This window comes from Heptranchias perlo, chromosome 26, assembly GCF_035084215.1.
Source record: "Heptranchias perlo isolate sHepPer1 chromosome 26, sHepPer1.hap1, whole genome shotgun sequence".
NCBI classification, from domain to species: Eukaryota; Metazoa; Chordata; class Chondrichthyes; order Hexanchiformes; family Hexanchidae; genus Heptranchias; species Heptranchias perlo.
In genome coordinates this window covers 24,585,721-24,600,378 of record NC_090350.1, presented here as the reverse complement: position 1 = coordinate 24,600,378, position 14,658 = coordinate 24,585,721, and the positions used below count along the sequence as shown (strand labels likewise).

The following is a 14,658-nucleotide window of genomic DNA, read 5'->3' as shown; positions in this document are numbered from 1 at the left end:
TGGCATCTACCCGACAATTTGGAAAATTGCCCAGGTATGCCCTGTCCACAAAAAGCAGGACAAATCCAACCGGGCCAATTACAGCCCAATCAGTCTACTCTCAACCATCAGCAAAGTGATGGAAGGTGTCGTCGACAGTGCTATCAAGCGGCACTTACTCACCAATAACGTGCTCACTGATGCTCAGTTTGGGTTCTGCCAGGACCACTCGGCTCCAGACCAAATTACAGTTTTGGTCCAAACATGGACAAAAGAGCTGAATTCCAGGGGCGAGGTGAGAGTGACTGCCCTTGACATCAAGGCAGCATCTGACCGAATGTGGCACCAAGGAGCCCTGGTAAAATTGAAGTCAATGGGAATCAGGGGGAAAACTCTCCAGTGGCTGGACTCATACCTAGCACAAAGGAAGATGGTAGTGGTTGTTGGAGGCCAATCATCTCGACCCCAGGACATTGCTGCAGGAGTTACTCAGGGTAGTATCCTAGGCCCAACCATCTTCAGCTGCTTCATCAATGACCTTTTCTCCATCATAAGGTTAGAAATGGGGATGTTCGCTGATGATTGCAAAGTGTTCAGTTCCATTCGCAACCCCTCAGATAATGAAGCAGTCCGTGCCCACGTGCAGCAAGACCTGGACAACATCCAAGCCTGGGCTCATAAGTGGCAAGTAACATTTGCTTCAGACAAGTGCCAGGCAATGACCATCTCCAACAAGAGAGAACCTAACCATCTCCTCTTGACATTCAACGGCTTTACCATCGCTGAATCCCCCACCATCAACATCCTCGGGGTCACCATTGACCTGAAACTTAACTAGACCAGCCACATTGATGCTGTGGCTACAAGAGCAGGTCAGAGACTGCATATGCTGTGGCGAGTGATTCACTTCCTGACTCCCCAGAGCCTTTCCACCATTTACAAGGCACAAATCAGGAGTGTGACGGAATATTCTCCTCTTGCCTGGATGAGTACAGCTCCAAAAGCACTCAAGAAGCTCGACACCATCCAGGACAAAGCAGCCCACTTGATCACTCCCTCCACCACCAGAGCACTGTGGCTGCAGCGTGTACCAAGGATGCACTGCAGCAACTTGCCAAGGCTTCTTCGACAGCACCTCCCAAACCGCGACAACTACCAACTTGAAGGACAAGGGCAGCAGGTACATCAGAACAACACCACCTGCACGTTCCCCTCCAAGTCACACACCATCCCGACTTGGAAATATATCGCCGTTCCTTCATCGTCGCTGGGTCAAAATCCTGGAATTCCCTACCTAACAGCACTGTGGGAGAACCTTCACCACAAGGACTGCAGCGGTTCAAGAAGGCGGCTCACCACCACCTTCTCAAAGGCAATTAGGGATGGGCAATAAATGCTGGCATTGCCAGCGACGCCCAAATCCTAGGAATGAATTAAAAAACAATTTCGGAGTTGACTCATTACATAATATCTACTTAAACGATGGCATATTCCAGGGGATGTAACAATTTGGCCCCCTTGAGATATGAACTGGATATCATTTCTTTCACATGTGCCCTCATGTGTGCTTCTCCAGTCTTTGAGTGGGCAGACTGTTTACGCTTGTGTCAGATGACACCAGAATGAAACATTAAGCTGCTTTATTTCTCAGAAAGCGAGTGAACATACAGAGCAACAGTGATGATTGTACTCACTTAATTCAATCAGTACAACTTGTCTTCATGTAATAATACAAAATTCCTGCATAATAACCTTCAGTCTGGATAAAATCCTGTCCGAGCAACTTTCTGTTTAAAAACCTGACTTTCAGTGTGTATCTCCATCTCTATTTTATTTCTGTGTTCAACAACCAAAGGAGAAGGACTATGCCAGACAATCCCTACCGAATGGCCAGGACCATGGGACTTCCCAACACAATAGAAGTGAGGCGTTTTTAGAGTACTGAGACAGGCAAATGAACTGCTTTTTGTTTTTGTCCTTTGGGGGAAAAGTGCAAAGCTTGTTGGCATTTTAACCATCTTTTGTCTCAGTGCTTTTGTTTTTAAATGACGTGAATACACTTTGCTTTGAAAACCATCATTTAAAAGCAACTCTTTTCCAAATCCATTGTGTGGAAAAGTGGTCAAACAAATTCCAAAATGTGACAGGGGAACTCGGCGGGAATTTCCAGGCTTCTCCAGAAATTGCGCTGCTTTTCATTCTGGGGTGCCCAAAAAGCTGGAGCGGCAGTGGGCAGCACAGCAGCCGTGACTTGAATGCCTTCATATTCATCTTTAGTGAGCTTCTTGCTTCTTGTTTGTTGTGCCGGGTGGTGAAATGGCTGTGGATATGAGTTCTAACAGGCAGGGGTGGAATATCTGAAAGATTGAGCTCCAATTGTGGAGTAGAGGAGGAGGGAGACGACCAGTTACCAGAGGATTGGAAGGTGTGGGTTGGAATTTATGGCTGGAAAAGATTACTGGGTGAGGCTGTGCCAAGATTTCAAAATGAAGATTGAGGATCTTGAAGTTGATTTGAAAGAAATACTTGCATTTATATAGCACCTTTTACGACCTCAAGACATCCCAAAGCCTTTTACAGCCAATGAAGCGCTTTTGTTGTGTAGTCAATGTAGTAATGTAGGGAACACAGCAGCCAATTTGCGCACAGCAAGGTCCCACAAACAGCAATGAGGTAATGACCAGATAGTAATGTTGGTTGAGGGATAAATATTGGTCAGGACGCTGGGGAGAAGTCCCCTTTTCTTCTTCGAAATAGTATTATGGGATCTTTCACAGGGCCTCGGTTTAACATCTCATCCAAAAGATGGCACCTCTGACAGTGCAGCACTCCCTCAGTATTGCATTGAAGTGTCAGCCCAGGTTTCTGGAGTGGAACTTGAACCCATGACTTTCTGACCCAGAGGCAAGAGTGCTACCCACTGAGCCAGGTGAGTTTGGGGGTGAAGAACAGACTGTGTTTTATGTGTGATGGGACTTGGGCTGAGGAAATCTGGATTAGTTGAAATTTGTGAAGGCTAAAGGAGAGCATTTCAGAAGTTGAATTTTGAAGTGTCAAAGGTGTGAATGAGGGTTTTAGCACTGGTGGCAGTAAGATAGGGGCATAACTAGGAAAGTTCTGGTGTGATTGAAGGCTGAGGTTAACATCCACCTTATCCATCCACCACAGGGCTCAGCCTATGCAAGCATCAGGATGGTTGACGGAGCCAATGCTGGAGGCACACAAGTTCTGGCAAAACCCAACAGAATTTGCTGTTGTTGAGCTGTAGGAAGTTATAACTTATCCATGACTTGATGTTGCTTAGGCAATTAAATAGTACAGCAACAGCACTGGAGTCAGTGGGGTGGCAGAAAGGTAGAATTGAATGTCATCAGTGTACATGTAGAAGCTGACCACATGTAGATGACGTCAATGAGGGGTAGTATGTGGATGGTGAACAGGAGGGGACCAAGGATGAAGCCCAGGGCACACCACAGGTTACCGTGTGTCCATGGGAGGAGAAAGGATTTGAAAATGTCCAAATTGGGTGCTAACTGCAGACTTATCAAGATTTGTTTTGTTGTCAGTACATTAGTCACAATATGCAAACAGTCCCGATAGTTACAGAATTTACTTTTACTGACCAAACCCACTTGCTGCTAAATAAATGTCTTGGTCCTAAATATGTGGAGTTTAATGAGTTCTAAGATGAGCCACCAGATGGCGAAACCTACCACAGGTGAAAGGAATTGAACAGTCTTGTCCTTCTAAAGTTCGGTCACCCCTGTGAGCTGTGCAGGTTAGGGGCTAATAGCGTTTGCAAATCATAGAATCATACAGCACAGAAGGAGGCCATTCAGCCCATCGTGCCTGTGCTGACTCTTTGAAAGAGCTATCCAATTAGTCCCACTCCCCTGCTCTGCCCTGCAATGGACTATCCACTTGAGGTGCTGCTTTTAATGTCTTGTGCACCTTACATAGAATGTACAGCACACAAACTGGCCATTTGGCCCAACAGAGGTGGAAGGGTTTAGGGAGGGAATTCCAAAGCTTAGGGCCTAGGCAGCTGAATGCACAGTGTAGTCTGCAAGAGAAGTGGGTGTTAGAAGCTGGGAGATAATGGAACCAGGGTGCACAGATGTAATTGAACCCAAATTTTAAAGGCATACATTCTGTCCTTATTGATATCTACTTTTCCCATTAGAAATTCCTGTGTTCACATTTCTCATGAAAACTGCCAAGGTAAATTTGAATTGCTGCAATTACACCCTCCGACCACTGGTGGTCCACATTGCCGCCACGCTCGGTGGTACATTTTTGTTGAAAAATAAATAAAAGTAATGATTATAATTTGAATGGGAGAAAGCTGGCTGTTGTGGAAGAACAGAACGATTTGGGGGTTCATGAACCTGTATGAATGAGAAAACACTGCTGCAAAGCATGTGAAGCTTTTGCTGAAAATGCAGTACGTTCCTCTGTCATCATTTCCAGTTTTCCATTCACCAAGTGACAGAAGGCCTCCCCTTCAGACCACACTCTCTTCCCCTGATCCCAGTTCATACTGGCACTCTAGTCCACCTTTCAACTCACATTGACTATCTCCTCCCCCACTTACAGTTCACACTGGCACCATTCTCCCCTCCTCCCTCAGCATCGCCCCGGGGTGCCTCTGCTGCTCTGGGACATGGAACTCTGTTAGATACTGTGGGTGCGATTTCCTGATCTCGCAAAGCTATCATGAGAGTTGCTGCCCACAGCATTCAGCGGAGTTCCACCACCAGAGCAACAGTTAGCAGTCAGGAGCAGCGGCGAAGGACTGAGCCAGGAATGGCATTGATTTTCATCCATGAACACAGAGAAGCAGATGTTGACTCCGAAACATTGAATGTCTACACATGGTTATTATACATGGTTATTATCCTACATGGAGTCCAATTTTAACTTTTTTTAAAAGAGTGACAACAGGAAAAAGTTTTGATTTGGCACGATACTATGGTTGCAATTTCAGGTCCAGTGCTCAAGAAACTGGAAGGTTTAATTCAGTAAGTGAATGCGTATAGCCATGGCTGCAGTTGGGTGTCCTTGGTTGCATAGAAGCCAATTGTCCATTCTGCCTATCCCTTCAAATAATGATGGCACGGTGGAATGTCACAAAATGAAGGCATGGTGCTTACTCCCAGGGTAACATACGTTCATTTGCATAATTCAGGACTTATGGTCCAAGACCACCTGCATATTCATGACTATATCAGCACATTTTTGAGAAACTGCTAGTGGTATAAATGCTATGTCCTCTCATGCTGCTGTTTCCTTTCCATGGGGAAGGTGAGGAAAGTGCTTCTCTGCCAAACAAAGCTTCTGTCACTTGTTGGATACATTGGTACACAGAGAACTGGCCAGTATAGCAAATGTTTTTGTGGTGACTTGAAATGTTATGCAATGGTCACCTTCACCTTCATGGGCAGAGCTGTTCTGTGGTGAAACTTGTCCAGAGTCGTGTTTAAGGAGACAGCATGGGATTGATTTTGCAATGGTGGTGGGTTGGGAGGGGGGGAGGTGAAGGTCCTCGTGGCAAACCCGCATGAACAAAACTTAATGTTTCCGACACGATCGCATGTTGATTGCTAATGATTAACGTCCTCTCCAAGTTTCGCGCCCGGCAGCCAGCCTGATGGGCAGGCTGGCTGCCATCAGGAGCTGCAATGCGAGGGGGGGTGGCGAGAAAGAGAGAGAGCGCCAGACGTCATCCGGCACTGGACTGGAAGACCGGGGGTGGGGGGGAGAATGGAAGATCGGGGGGGTGGGGGGGGGAAGAGGGGAAGATCGGGGCGGGGGGAGAGGGGAAGATCGGGGGGGGAGAGGGGAAGATCGGGGGGAGAGGGGAAGAACGGGGGAAGATCAGGAGGACATCGGGGGTTGAAGAGTGGGACATCGGGAGGACATCAGGGGGGGAGGGGTGAAGAGTGGGACATCGGAGAGGGAGACATCGGACATCGTGAATCAGAAGTGGTGGGCAAGTTGCCCAGGTAAGTTAAAAATCGTTCTAATCATTTACTCCGTCACAGGTAAAGTGCCTTAAGTACCTCAATGAGGTATATTTGGCTCTTTAACTGTCAAAACCGGTGGGACTTCCGTTTTTGGGTCACCTGCGCGCACACAGGTGGGTCCCTGCGAAACTCGAAAGTCGATGGGTTGGAGCCGGCTACCCAACCCGAATGGGATTTCCACAATTTTCAGAGTCCCCCAATGCACCCGCAATTGCCCCCTAAAATTGAGGCCCATAACTCTGTGACAGTCTCCCTATCAAGCACAAATGACTAATGGCGGTTTCATCAAGTAAGTGTGCCGAGGTCTAACATTTGGCTCCTGGGACAAGGATGGATGGATACCAAATGCCTGAGGTTGTAATTGTACGTGCCTTTGTTCCATCCACATGAACTCCTGTTCCTCCTCCAAATCACGGACTGCCATAGGAATGTCCAAAGAAATTCCCAGACTGGATAATTTGCTTGCTACAAGTGAAATAGTCGGTATCAGTGAGACTGCTGTAGAAAAACAGTCTTGTAGTGCAAAAGAAAAACCCCAATAACAAATTATGCATCAAGAACATTGCAGAAACAGATAAGATCCAAATAAAACAGAACTTCAGATACAATAAGAAACAATCAATAAGAATCATAGAATCTTCCAGCACAAAAGGAGGCCATTTGGCCCATTATGCCTGTGCTGGCTCTTTGAAAGAGCTATCTAATTAATCCCACTCCCCTGCTCTTTCCCCATAGCCCTACAAATTTTTTCTTTTCAAGTATACAATTCCCTTTTGAAAGTTACTATTGAATCTGCTTCCACCACCTTTTCAGATTGTGCATTCCAGATCATAACAGCTCGCTGCATAAAAAAAAATTCTCATCTTCCCCTGTTTCTTTTCACAATTATCTTAAATCTGTGACCTTTGGTTATCAACTCTCCTGCCAGTGGAAACAATTTCTCTTTACCTACCTTAAATTAAGAGGTTCTCAATGCTCCTTGCAAAACAACCAAAAATTGGAATTCTTTTATGGAGCTGAATGTGGCACTTTGCAAATCCAGCACTCAGATCAACTGGCCGGACTCACCAAGGCACACTCTCCGAATATTCTGGGTGTGCTTACAGAGTGCAGCATCGCTGCATTGACCCTGATATATTCATACATGGCATATCATAGAAAATTCTTCCTTTGGATCATTTAATGTACTTTTCATAGGCAATAGATTAAATATCTATAACACAGTTTTCCCTTTTGAATGAGGATGAGATAACTTATCTGCAATTAACAATTCACCATCAAAATGAATGAAGGTTTCATTCCCACATCAAATAACCTCACAGCAGCAATTGATTTAAGGAGTAATTTTAACGCTTTGTGCTTTTGATAAAGAGCCTCAGCTGCTAGAAGTACACATCAGAAATTTAGGTGCAGGCTGTGCATAGTTTTCTGACCACTTGGTCTAATATACACAACCGGCGGGTGAGGCTTCCTGCCTGTGGTTTACAGTCGGAAAATTAGCCCTTTAACATATTTCATTTTTCATATTTGTGTACTCTTCTCACTATCCTGTGGCTGGGCCTTGAACATCAGTGAGGATTTTGGTTGATATGAGTTAGACAAGGAAACTGAACTGAAATACACAATTATTCAAAGATGGGTAATCAATTAAGTATTGAAATTATTTTTGTATGGGTATTAATTGGTGGGAGGGGGGGTCAAAAAGAAAAGATTTGAGAAGGCTTTTAAAGGAGGGAGAAATATAAAGAGGCAAAGAGATTTAGAGAAGAAGTTCCAAAGAATGGTTGAAGGCTCTGTCACCAACAATGAGGCCAATGGAGAGAGGATGCACAGCAGAAGGATTTGAACAGTTTTGAGAGAGCTGGACACAAAGCTGCAAGATAACAATGGATAGCTGCCCAATGGCCTCAATCTTAGTGATGAAGAAATTCACTAGTTGGTGTTTACATTTGAAGATGATGGCGGATAGTCAAGCCAAATGAAGCATACCTTCACCAGATTCTCTAACTTGTGGCAGGGTGTTAAACAATCTGCTTCATTGTGTTAGGAACAATGAAGAGTTCCTGGATAGTGTTTGAGCTCATGCAGCAACTTTTCAAAGTTGCAAAGAGCAGAAAACCAACACAGTGACTGAAGCAGTAGCAGAAAGCAGAAGTGCTGTGCAACAGGAATAAAGAATAGAGGTCTGATTAAAGGGACATGCTATACATTAATCTCTTTCTTTTAATTCCCTGCTATGGTCATCCATTAACACTTAAATCTCACATGCTGTCATTTTGATTCAGTATCAATAAGCTGACTTCCTTTTACAGAGTGAAAACCCAGGACCAGGTTCCTATGATAACACTCATGGACCAGTCGAAACTTTCAGCACCTCCTTCTCCAAGAGAGGAATGGGTGGGCTTGCTTCCAAAGTGAGTTTTTATGTTTTCTTATATTAATGTAATTGTGATACCAGGGAAAATATTAGGCACCTATTTGGTAAGCTTTTGCTCTGTGCTAATTTTTCTGCAAATGGTTGGGTCTGTTTGCAAAAGTAAAGCAAACAGCCTTCGTAGAACAGAAAAATAGCAGAAACTGCATTTTACAGATCAGCAAAGGTTTGTGTGTGGGAAGTCTTATCAGTCCCAAATAAATGTAAATCTACATCTGTATTGTAATTAGAGCCTGAAATGCATTGTGTCCTTTCCACATTGTTCTTCTTGTTCCCATAATTGTTCCAATGATAAGATTTCTTCCTTTTTGCCCACTGCTTAGGCATCCCGTCTTGAACGGAGAAAAACTATTCAGACGCCAGGAGCAAATGCATACAACATTCCATCTCCATTTTTGTCAAAGGTGGACTATCACATGGGGAACAGCAGTATGTTTGAACAGCCCATCGCTATGAAAGTGGATGATCCCAAAAATTGGACACCAGGTCCCAATGAATATAATGTGAGTAGTGAGATTTCAGATAGATGAAAGGTTGCTTAGTACAGTGCTGTAATTGGAGCAAGCATCAGAGAGCTACAGATTGAGTGAAGCAGTCTGGGTCAAGTTACAATGCACTCCAAATGGAGGAGTAAAATAGTTTATTTTTCATTATAGTAATTTCTTTCAAGTTGTTTTTTTACTGTTCACTCTGGATATTTATAATGCGTGCGAACTCTGTGTTGGTGACATTCAGAAGTAATATTGTTACTCAAATAAAAATGCCCTTGTTGGTTTTCTGACGGCTTAACACACTGTGTGATGTAGTTTGGTACTGAGCAATACAGACCAAGAAGGTCCCAGGTCCAATCCCTGCTCTGCTTTGATGATTTCAGTCCGGGAGAGGAAAACAATGGTTTGTATTTCCTCAGATATGCCTTATCCAACCTCTGCAAATTAACTTTCTGGGACAATGATATTGCAGTTGTGTAAGGAGTATCACATTGTATTATTTTCTCTTCTGAGAACAACAAATCAAAAACTGTGAAAAGTTGTGGAATTTTCAGGTGTTACATTTTACTTTATGTACAATTTCATAAAGCTTAAACATTGCAGAAGAAATACTCGCAGCAAAGAGTTGATGCCCTCCAACCCTGGACAGTCCTGCCACAGAATTTACATCCTCTCGCTGGCAAATTTGGTTGGGCTTGCCACTATAATTGGCCTCAAGGTGCTACAGTATTGTAAGGGTCCTCAGTGCAGACCACCTACTTCCACCTCCGTAACATCACCTGTCTCAGCTCATCTGCTGCTGAAAACCTCATCCATGCCGTTGTTACCTCTAGACTCGACTATTCCAATGCTCTCCTGGCCGAGCTCCCACCTTGCATCCTCCGTAAACTTGAGCTCATCCAAAACTCTGCTGTCCGTATCCTAACTCGCACCAAGTCCCATTCACACATCACCCCTATGCTCACTGACCTACATTGGCTCCCAGTCTGGCAATGCCTCAATTATAAAATTCTCATCCTTGTTTTCAAATCCCTCCATGACCTTGCCCCACCCTATCTTTGTAATCTCCTCTAGTGCTATAACCCTCCGAGATCTCTGCGCTCCTTCAGTTCTGGCCTCTTGCGCATCCTCGATTTTTATCGCACCACCATTGGCAGCCTTGCCATCAGCTGCCTAGGCCCTAAGCTCCGGAATTCACTCCCTAAACCTCTCTACCTCTCTCTCCTCCTTTAAGACGCTCCTTAAAACCTACCTCTTTGACCAAGCTTTTGGTCATCTGTCCTTAATATCTCCTTATGTGGTTCGGTATCAAATTTTGTTCAATAACATTCCTGTGAAGCGCCTTGGAACGATTTACTATGTTAAAGGTGCTGTATAAATGCAAGTCGTTGTTGTTGCAGTTCACAACAATCTGCTTAACATGTCTGATGGCACAACTGGAGTGAATAGGGTGTTAAGTGGCTTTAAACTATTGCTTCAGAGAGTCAATGGAAAATAAAATCGAGAGATGTGTAAAACCGACTGCTGATTTGCCATCATCTGTTTTTCACCCAGCGATAAAAGTTAAAATGACTCCCATTATGTCAGGATGGACCTGTTCATTTGAGAACAGCAGGGGTAGTTTCTAAGGAACCTCACCCAGGAGGGCAGTAGCTGATTTAATTGGCAGTCATACTGGCCAATCCCTGGATACAGAGAGGTGGGAGCGGATCAAAAGTCACGCTGCTGGTTTCCTGCCCAGTTAGGCATCAAAAAAGCAGCTGAGCTCAAGGTCTGGAACAATGTTTTGAGACGATCTGTTGAGAGAGACAGAGAGCAAGCATGACTTCCTTAAGATACAGCCAATCAGGATCAGTGTAATTATTAACCAGTAAAGTGGTATTTAGCCTGCTGGCAGGGACATTGGGCATATTTAATTATTATTTTCTTTGTTAAGAGGAGTGATACTGAATTAAGTTGAAATACGATGAGATTTACTAAAAATGTTACTGTACTTGTTCGCTTAACAATTACAAAATAAACCAGTTTGTTGATTTACCTTCAGCCTCGTCTTACTAAAGTAATAACCAATCTGCCTTTCAGAAGTTCAGAGAAGCGCAGATGAAGGGATGTGTGTGATTACAGTATTTAGTTCATCTAACTTGGAGTTTCATTGTTACAATCCCCGGATCACCTATCATATGACTATATATTGCGCAGCAAAGGTAACCTCCTGATCATAAGTATCTCGCCTGATACTTCAGTGTAGTACTGAGGAAGTGCTACACTGTCGGAGGTGCCATCTTTCAGATGAGACATTAAACTGCTCTTTCAGGTGGGCTTAAAATATCCCACAGCATTATTTAAAGAAGAACAGAGGAGTTCTTCAGCTGTCCTGGCCAATATTTATACCTTATGTTTGTGGGATCTTGTTGTGCATAAATTGGCTGTTGCGTTTCCCAACATTGCAATAGTGAATAGACTTAAAAAGTATTTCATTGATTGGACAGTCATTTGGGACATCTTGAGGCTGTGAAAGGTGCTATATAAATGAAAGTTCTTTCTTTTTTCTATGAGGGACACAGGATCCGCTTATGGGAGAGAGCAGTGGCACTGACCCTTAGAGAATATCTAAAGCAGGCCTGAAATCTGTAACAGTATGCATATGATTTTGTAACATGAAACCGCAACATGGCAGCCATGTCTGCTCTGTGTAATTAGCTTTGTTTAAGTAAAGTAAGTAAAATTTGACTGGCTACTGTACCAGAGATAAGATTAATTCTGAAGAAAAAATGGCTTAATGCTATTATTCTAATCTGCAGAAATCCAAGGTGGGGGGAAGATTCTTGCAATTCTTGCACTAATTGGTTCGTACAAATGAATGCAAAGTGAACATTCATATTATTTCCAATAATACAGTTAACACTATGTTGCCCTTTAATACTGAAAATTCAATTTGGCTCAAATTATGTCTTCAATGCAACAGATGGGGGAGGGGATAGAAATGTCATACATCCATTCAAAATAGTTTTATGTACAGAAGGAATTCAATCTAATTTGTACAACTCTTTCTCCAGGTTTCTAATGTTTATCTTGGGAAAATGAACAATGTCTCTGCTGAATCAGCATTTTTGTCAAAAACCCGGAGAGACATAGTTCCACCAGGGACATTGAAGATACCCTCCCCATGTAAGTATGCACATCTTTTGAATACAATGGAATAGTCTGTGCTCAGTTGGTTTGTGCATAAATATGACAAGACTGCATTGTTACTCACTGGAGAAACTCGCTGAACCATTGAGGAAGTTGGAAATAATAATTAAGGTTTGATCCACAGCACATCTTTATCTATTGCGATCAAACTACCGAGGTTTGGTTTGTAATTTATTTTGTTCCAACATCCCTATTTTTTCATCATTTTTGCTAAAATGGAAGTGGATCTTTTGTCACAAAATTGCCATTACTTCATAGTATCCTTTATGTGTGAAAATAAGGCACCAGCGACGCCCACATCCCGTGAACGAATAAAAAAAAATTAACACTGCTCTACATTATTTCTGGTTCAGTAAAAGGAGCTACAAAGCTGTGGGGAGAACTGAACAAAGGATAAAGATCATTGGCCCTTTCCCACTGAGCAAAACCCACTGTAAATCTCCAATAAAAACTCCTCTGTGGAAATCTTTTTTTGTAAGTGATCTCACAGAACAGGGTAGTGAAGTGAGTTAGACAAATTTCATTTCATCTCAAGGGCCTGAGTAAAAATCCAAACCTCACTGACAGGTTGCAAGCCTTTTTTCTTTCTCTCTCATTCTGATGATGCTTTGTGTGGTTTCAAACCAGTTCTTTGTAGGTTGAAGCCCACAACACAAAATTCCCATAATTTGGTCCAAAGTGGTACTAAGTTGACAATGTTATTATCTGACCCTTTCATCTATGTTGCTGGGCTGTTCATACACAGATTATAGTGGTTAACCCGTATTATTGAAAGGTTGATAAAACATCTCAGGAGAACAGTAGAAAGTTGCCAGTTTTCTTTTTTTTTGTTCTTGGGATGTGGGTGACACTGGCACGCCAGCATTTATTGCTTATCTGTAGATGAAGCAATCAGGTTGCTGAACACGGAAATCTACCTCAGGTCTCTGTGTGTCTCAGGTAACAAAGCAATGCATTAGGCCAAAGAGTTTTCCCAGTTTTGATAAAAGCTCTATGTATAACAAGTTTCTTTTGTTACAGTTATCCAGGTCAATAAATAGTGAAGAGCATTTGTTTTTGCACACCTGTGAACTGTATCATCACCACTAATGTTCTGTGTCAGCTGTGAAATTCTTTTCCAGGTCATTACAGAATCAACCATTCTTTGACCAAAGAGTCACCAAAGATCATAGTCTCTTCTTTTAGATCCAAGACAATCCGCTTGAAGTATCCAAATGTCTCAACAAGCCCAGGACCAGCAACCTATCAACCATATAAACCAATGGTACAAGACAAGATGCAATTCGCACATTTGCATCCTTGGTACGTGTGACTGACTCCATTTGAGTGGTTGCCAGATAGGTGAACGTAGCAAAATGTACTTGTCTGATTGTGAGAAAAATTAGTATACAGATTCTGAGCTTTCGGAAAGTGCAAAGTTGTGCATCCTCTGAGTCTGTTAAATAAGAGGGTGGGGGGTAAAATTAACACTGTCTGCGCAGAGTAATTTTGGCCCATGGTATACATGAGTACCCAGAACAAAGGCACAATGCAGTGTGTGAGAATCTAAAACAGATGCACAATGCAATATGTGTAACATAGGAACAGGAGTAGGCCATTCAGCCCTTCAAGCCTATTCTGCCCTTCAATTAGATCATGGTTGAACTGTACTTCAACTCCATTTGCCTGCCTTTGCTCCATATCCCTTGATACCCTTACCTAACAAAAATCTATCGATCTCAGTCTTGAAAATGTCAATTGACCTATGTTCCTATTTTCCTATTTAAATAGACAGTGCAGTACACAAGCTAACAAAACCAAATTGTACAGTGCAGTGTGTAAGCATCTGAAACAAATGCATAATACATTATGTGAGCATTTAAAATAAAATGTATAGTGCAGTATTTGAACATCTAAAACAAAATGTACAATGCAGTATGTGAGAATCTAAAACAAATGTACAATGCAGAATGTGAGCTTCCAAAAACAAATACACAGTAACATATGTGAACATATAAAATATTCACAGCCCAATAAGTGTGCATGCAAAATAAACTCACAGTTCAATAATTGGCATTTATAAGTCCTGGCCATACACTCTTCTACCATCTTTTCCCAAACATCCTTTTCATTTTTTTAAAACACAGCCACCATGAGTCACCAGTACTTTTTTTAAGTTAAACACAACCATCTGCCCTGTTTTAAAGTAACATCTTAAAGCAGGTGTCATGCCTGGGCCTGTTTTCATAAAAGTTACTTGTTTTGGAGCAGAAGCAGTGGAAAATCAGAGGCAGCCAAGCAAGGCATCGATTGTAGAATGTGAAACTGTGGAGGTTGAGATGCATTGATGGCAAATGGTCACCCATAGTAGGCATTGATGGCAGAGAGGGCAGAGGATTGCAGGAGCCAGGAATTGATTAATGGGAAGTTTGGAGGCCATGGAGACATCAATGACAAGGATGCCAGCAGCAATAATGAACCAATAAACAATTTAAGTTAGGAAGCATCCTAAATTGTGTAGATGGGAGAAGCAAGTTACAAAGGGACATTAACAGAC

At 42.8% G+C, this 14,658-nt stretch overlaps 1 protein-coding gene across 1 annotated transcript in view; it reads left to right on the top strand.

Annotated features, from left to right (window-relative positions):
* stpg1 (sperm-tail PG-rich repeat containing 1) overlaps positions 1-14,658 on the top strand; it is a 42,715-nt gene that overhangs the window by 16,241 nt on the left and 11,816 nt on the right. Inside the window, exons 4-7 of the mRNA XM_068006563.1 lie at positions 8,318-8,419; positions 8,763-8,942; positions 11,987-12,098; positions 13,244-13,424. Of these exons, the coding sequence (XP_067862664.1) occupies positions 8,318-8,419; positions 8,763-8,942; positions 11,987-12,098; positions 13,244-13,424 (575 nt within the window). The remainder of the gene's footprint in view (positions 1-8,317; positions 8,420-8,762; positions 8,943-11,986; positions 12,099-13,243; positions 13,425-14,658) is intronic.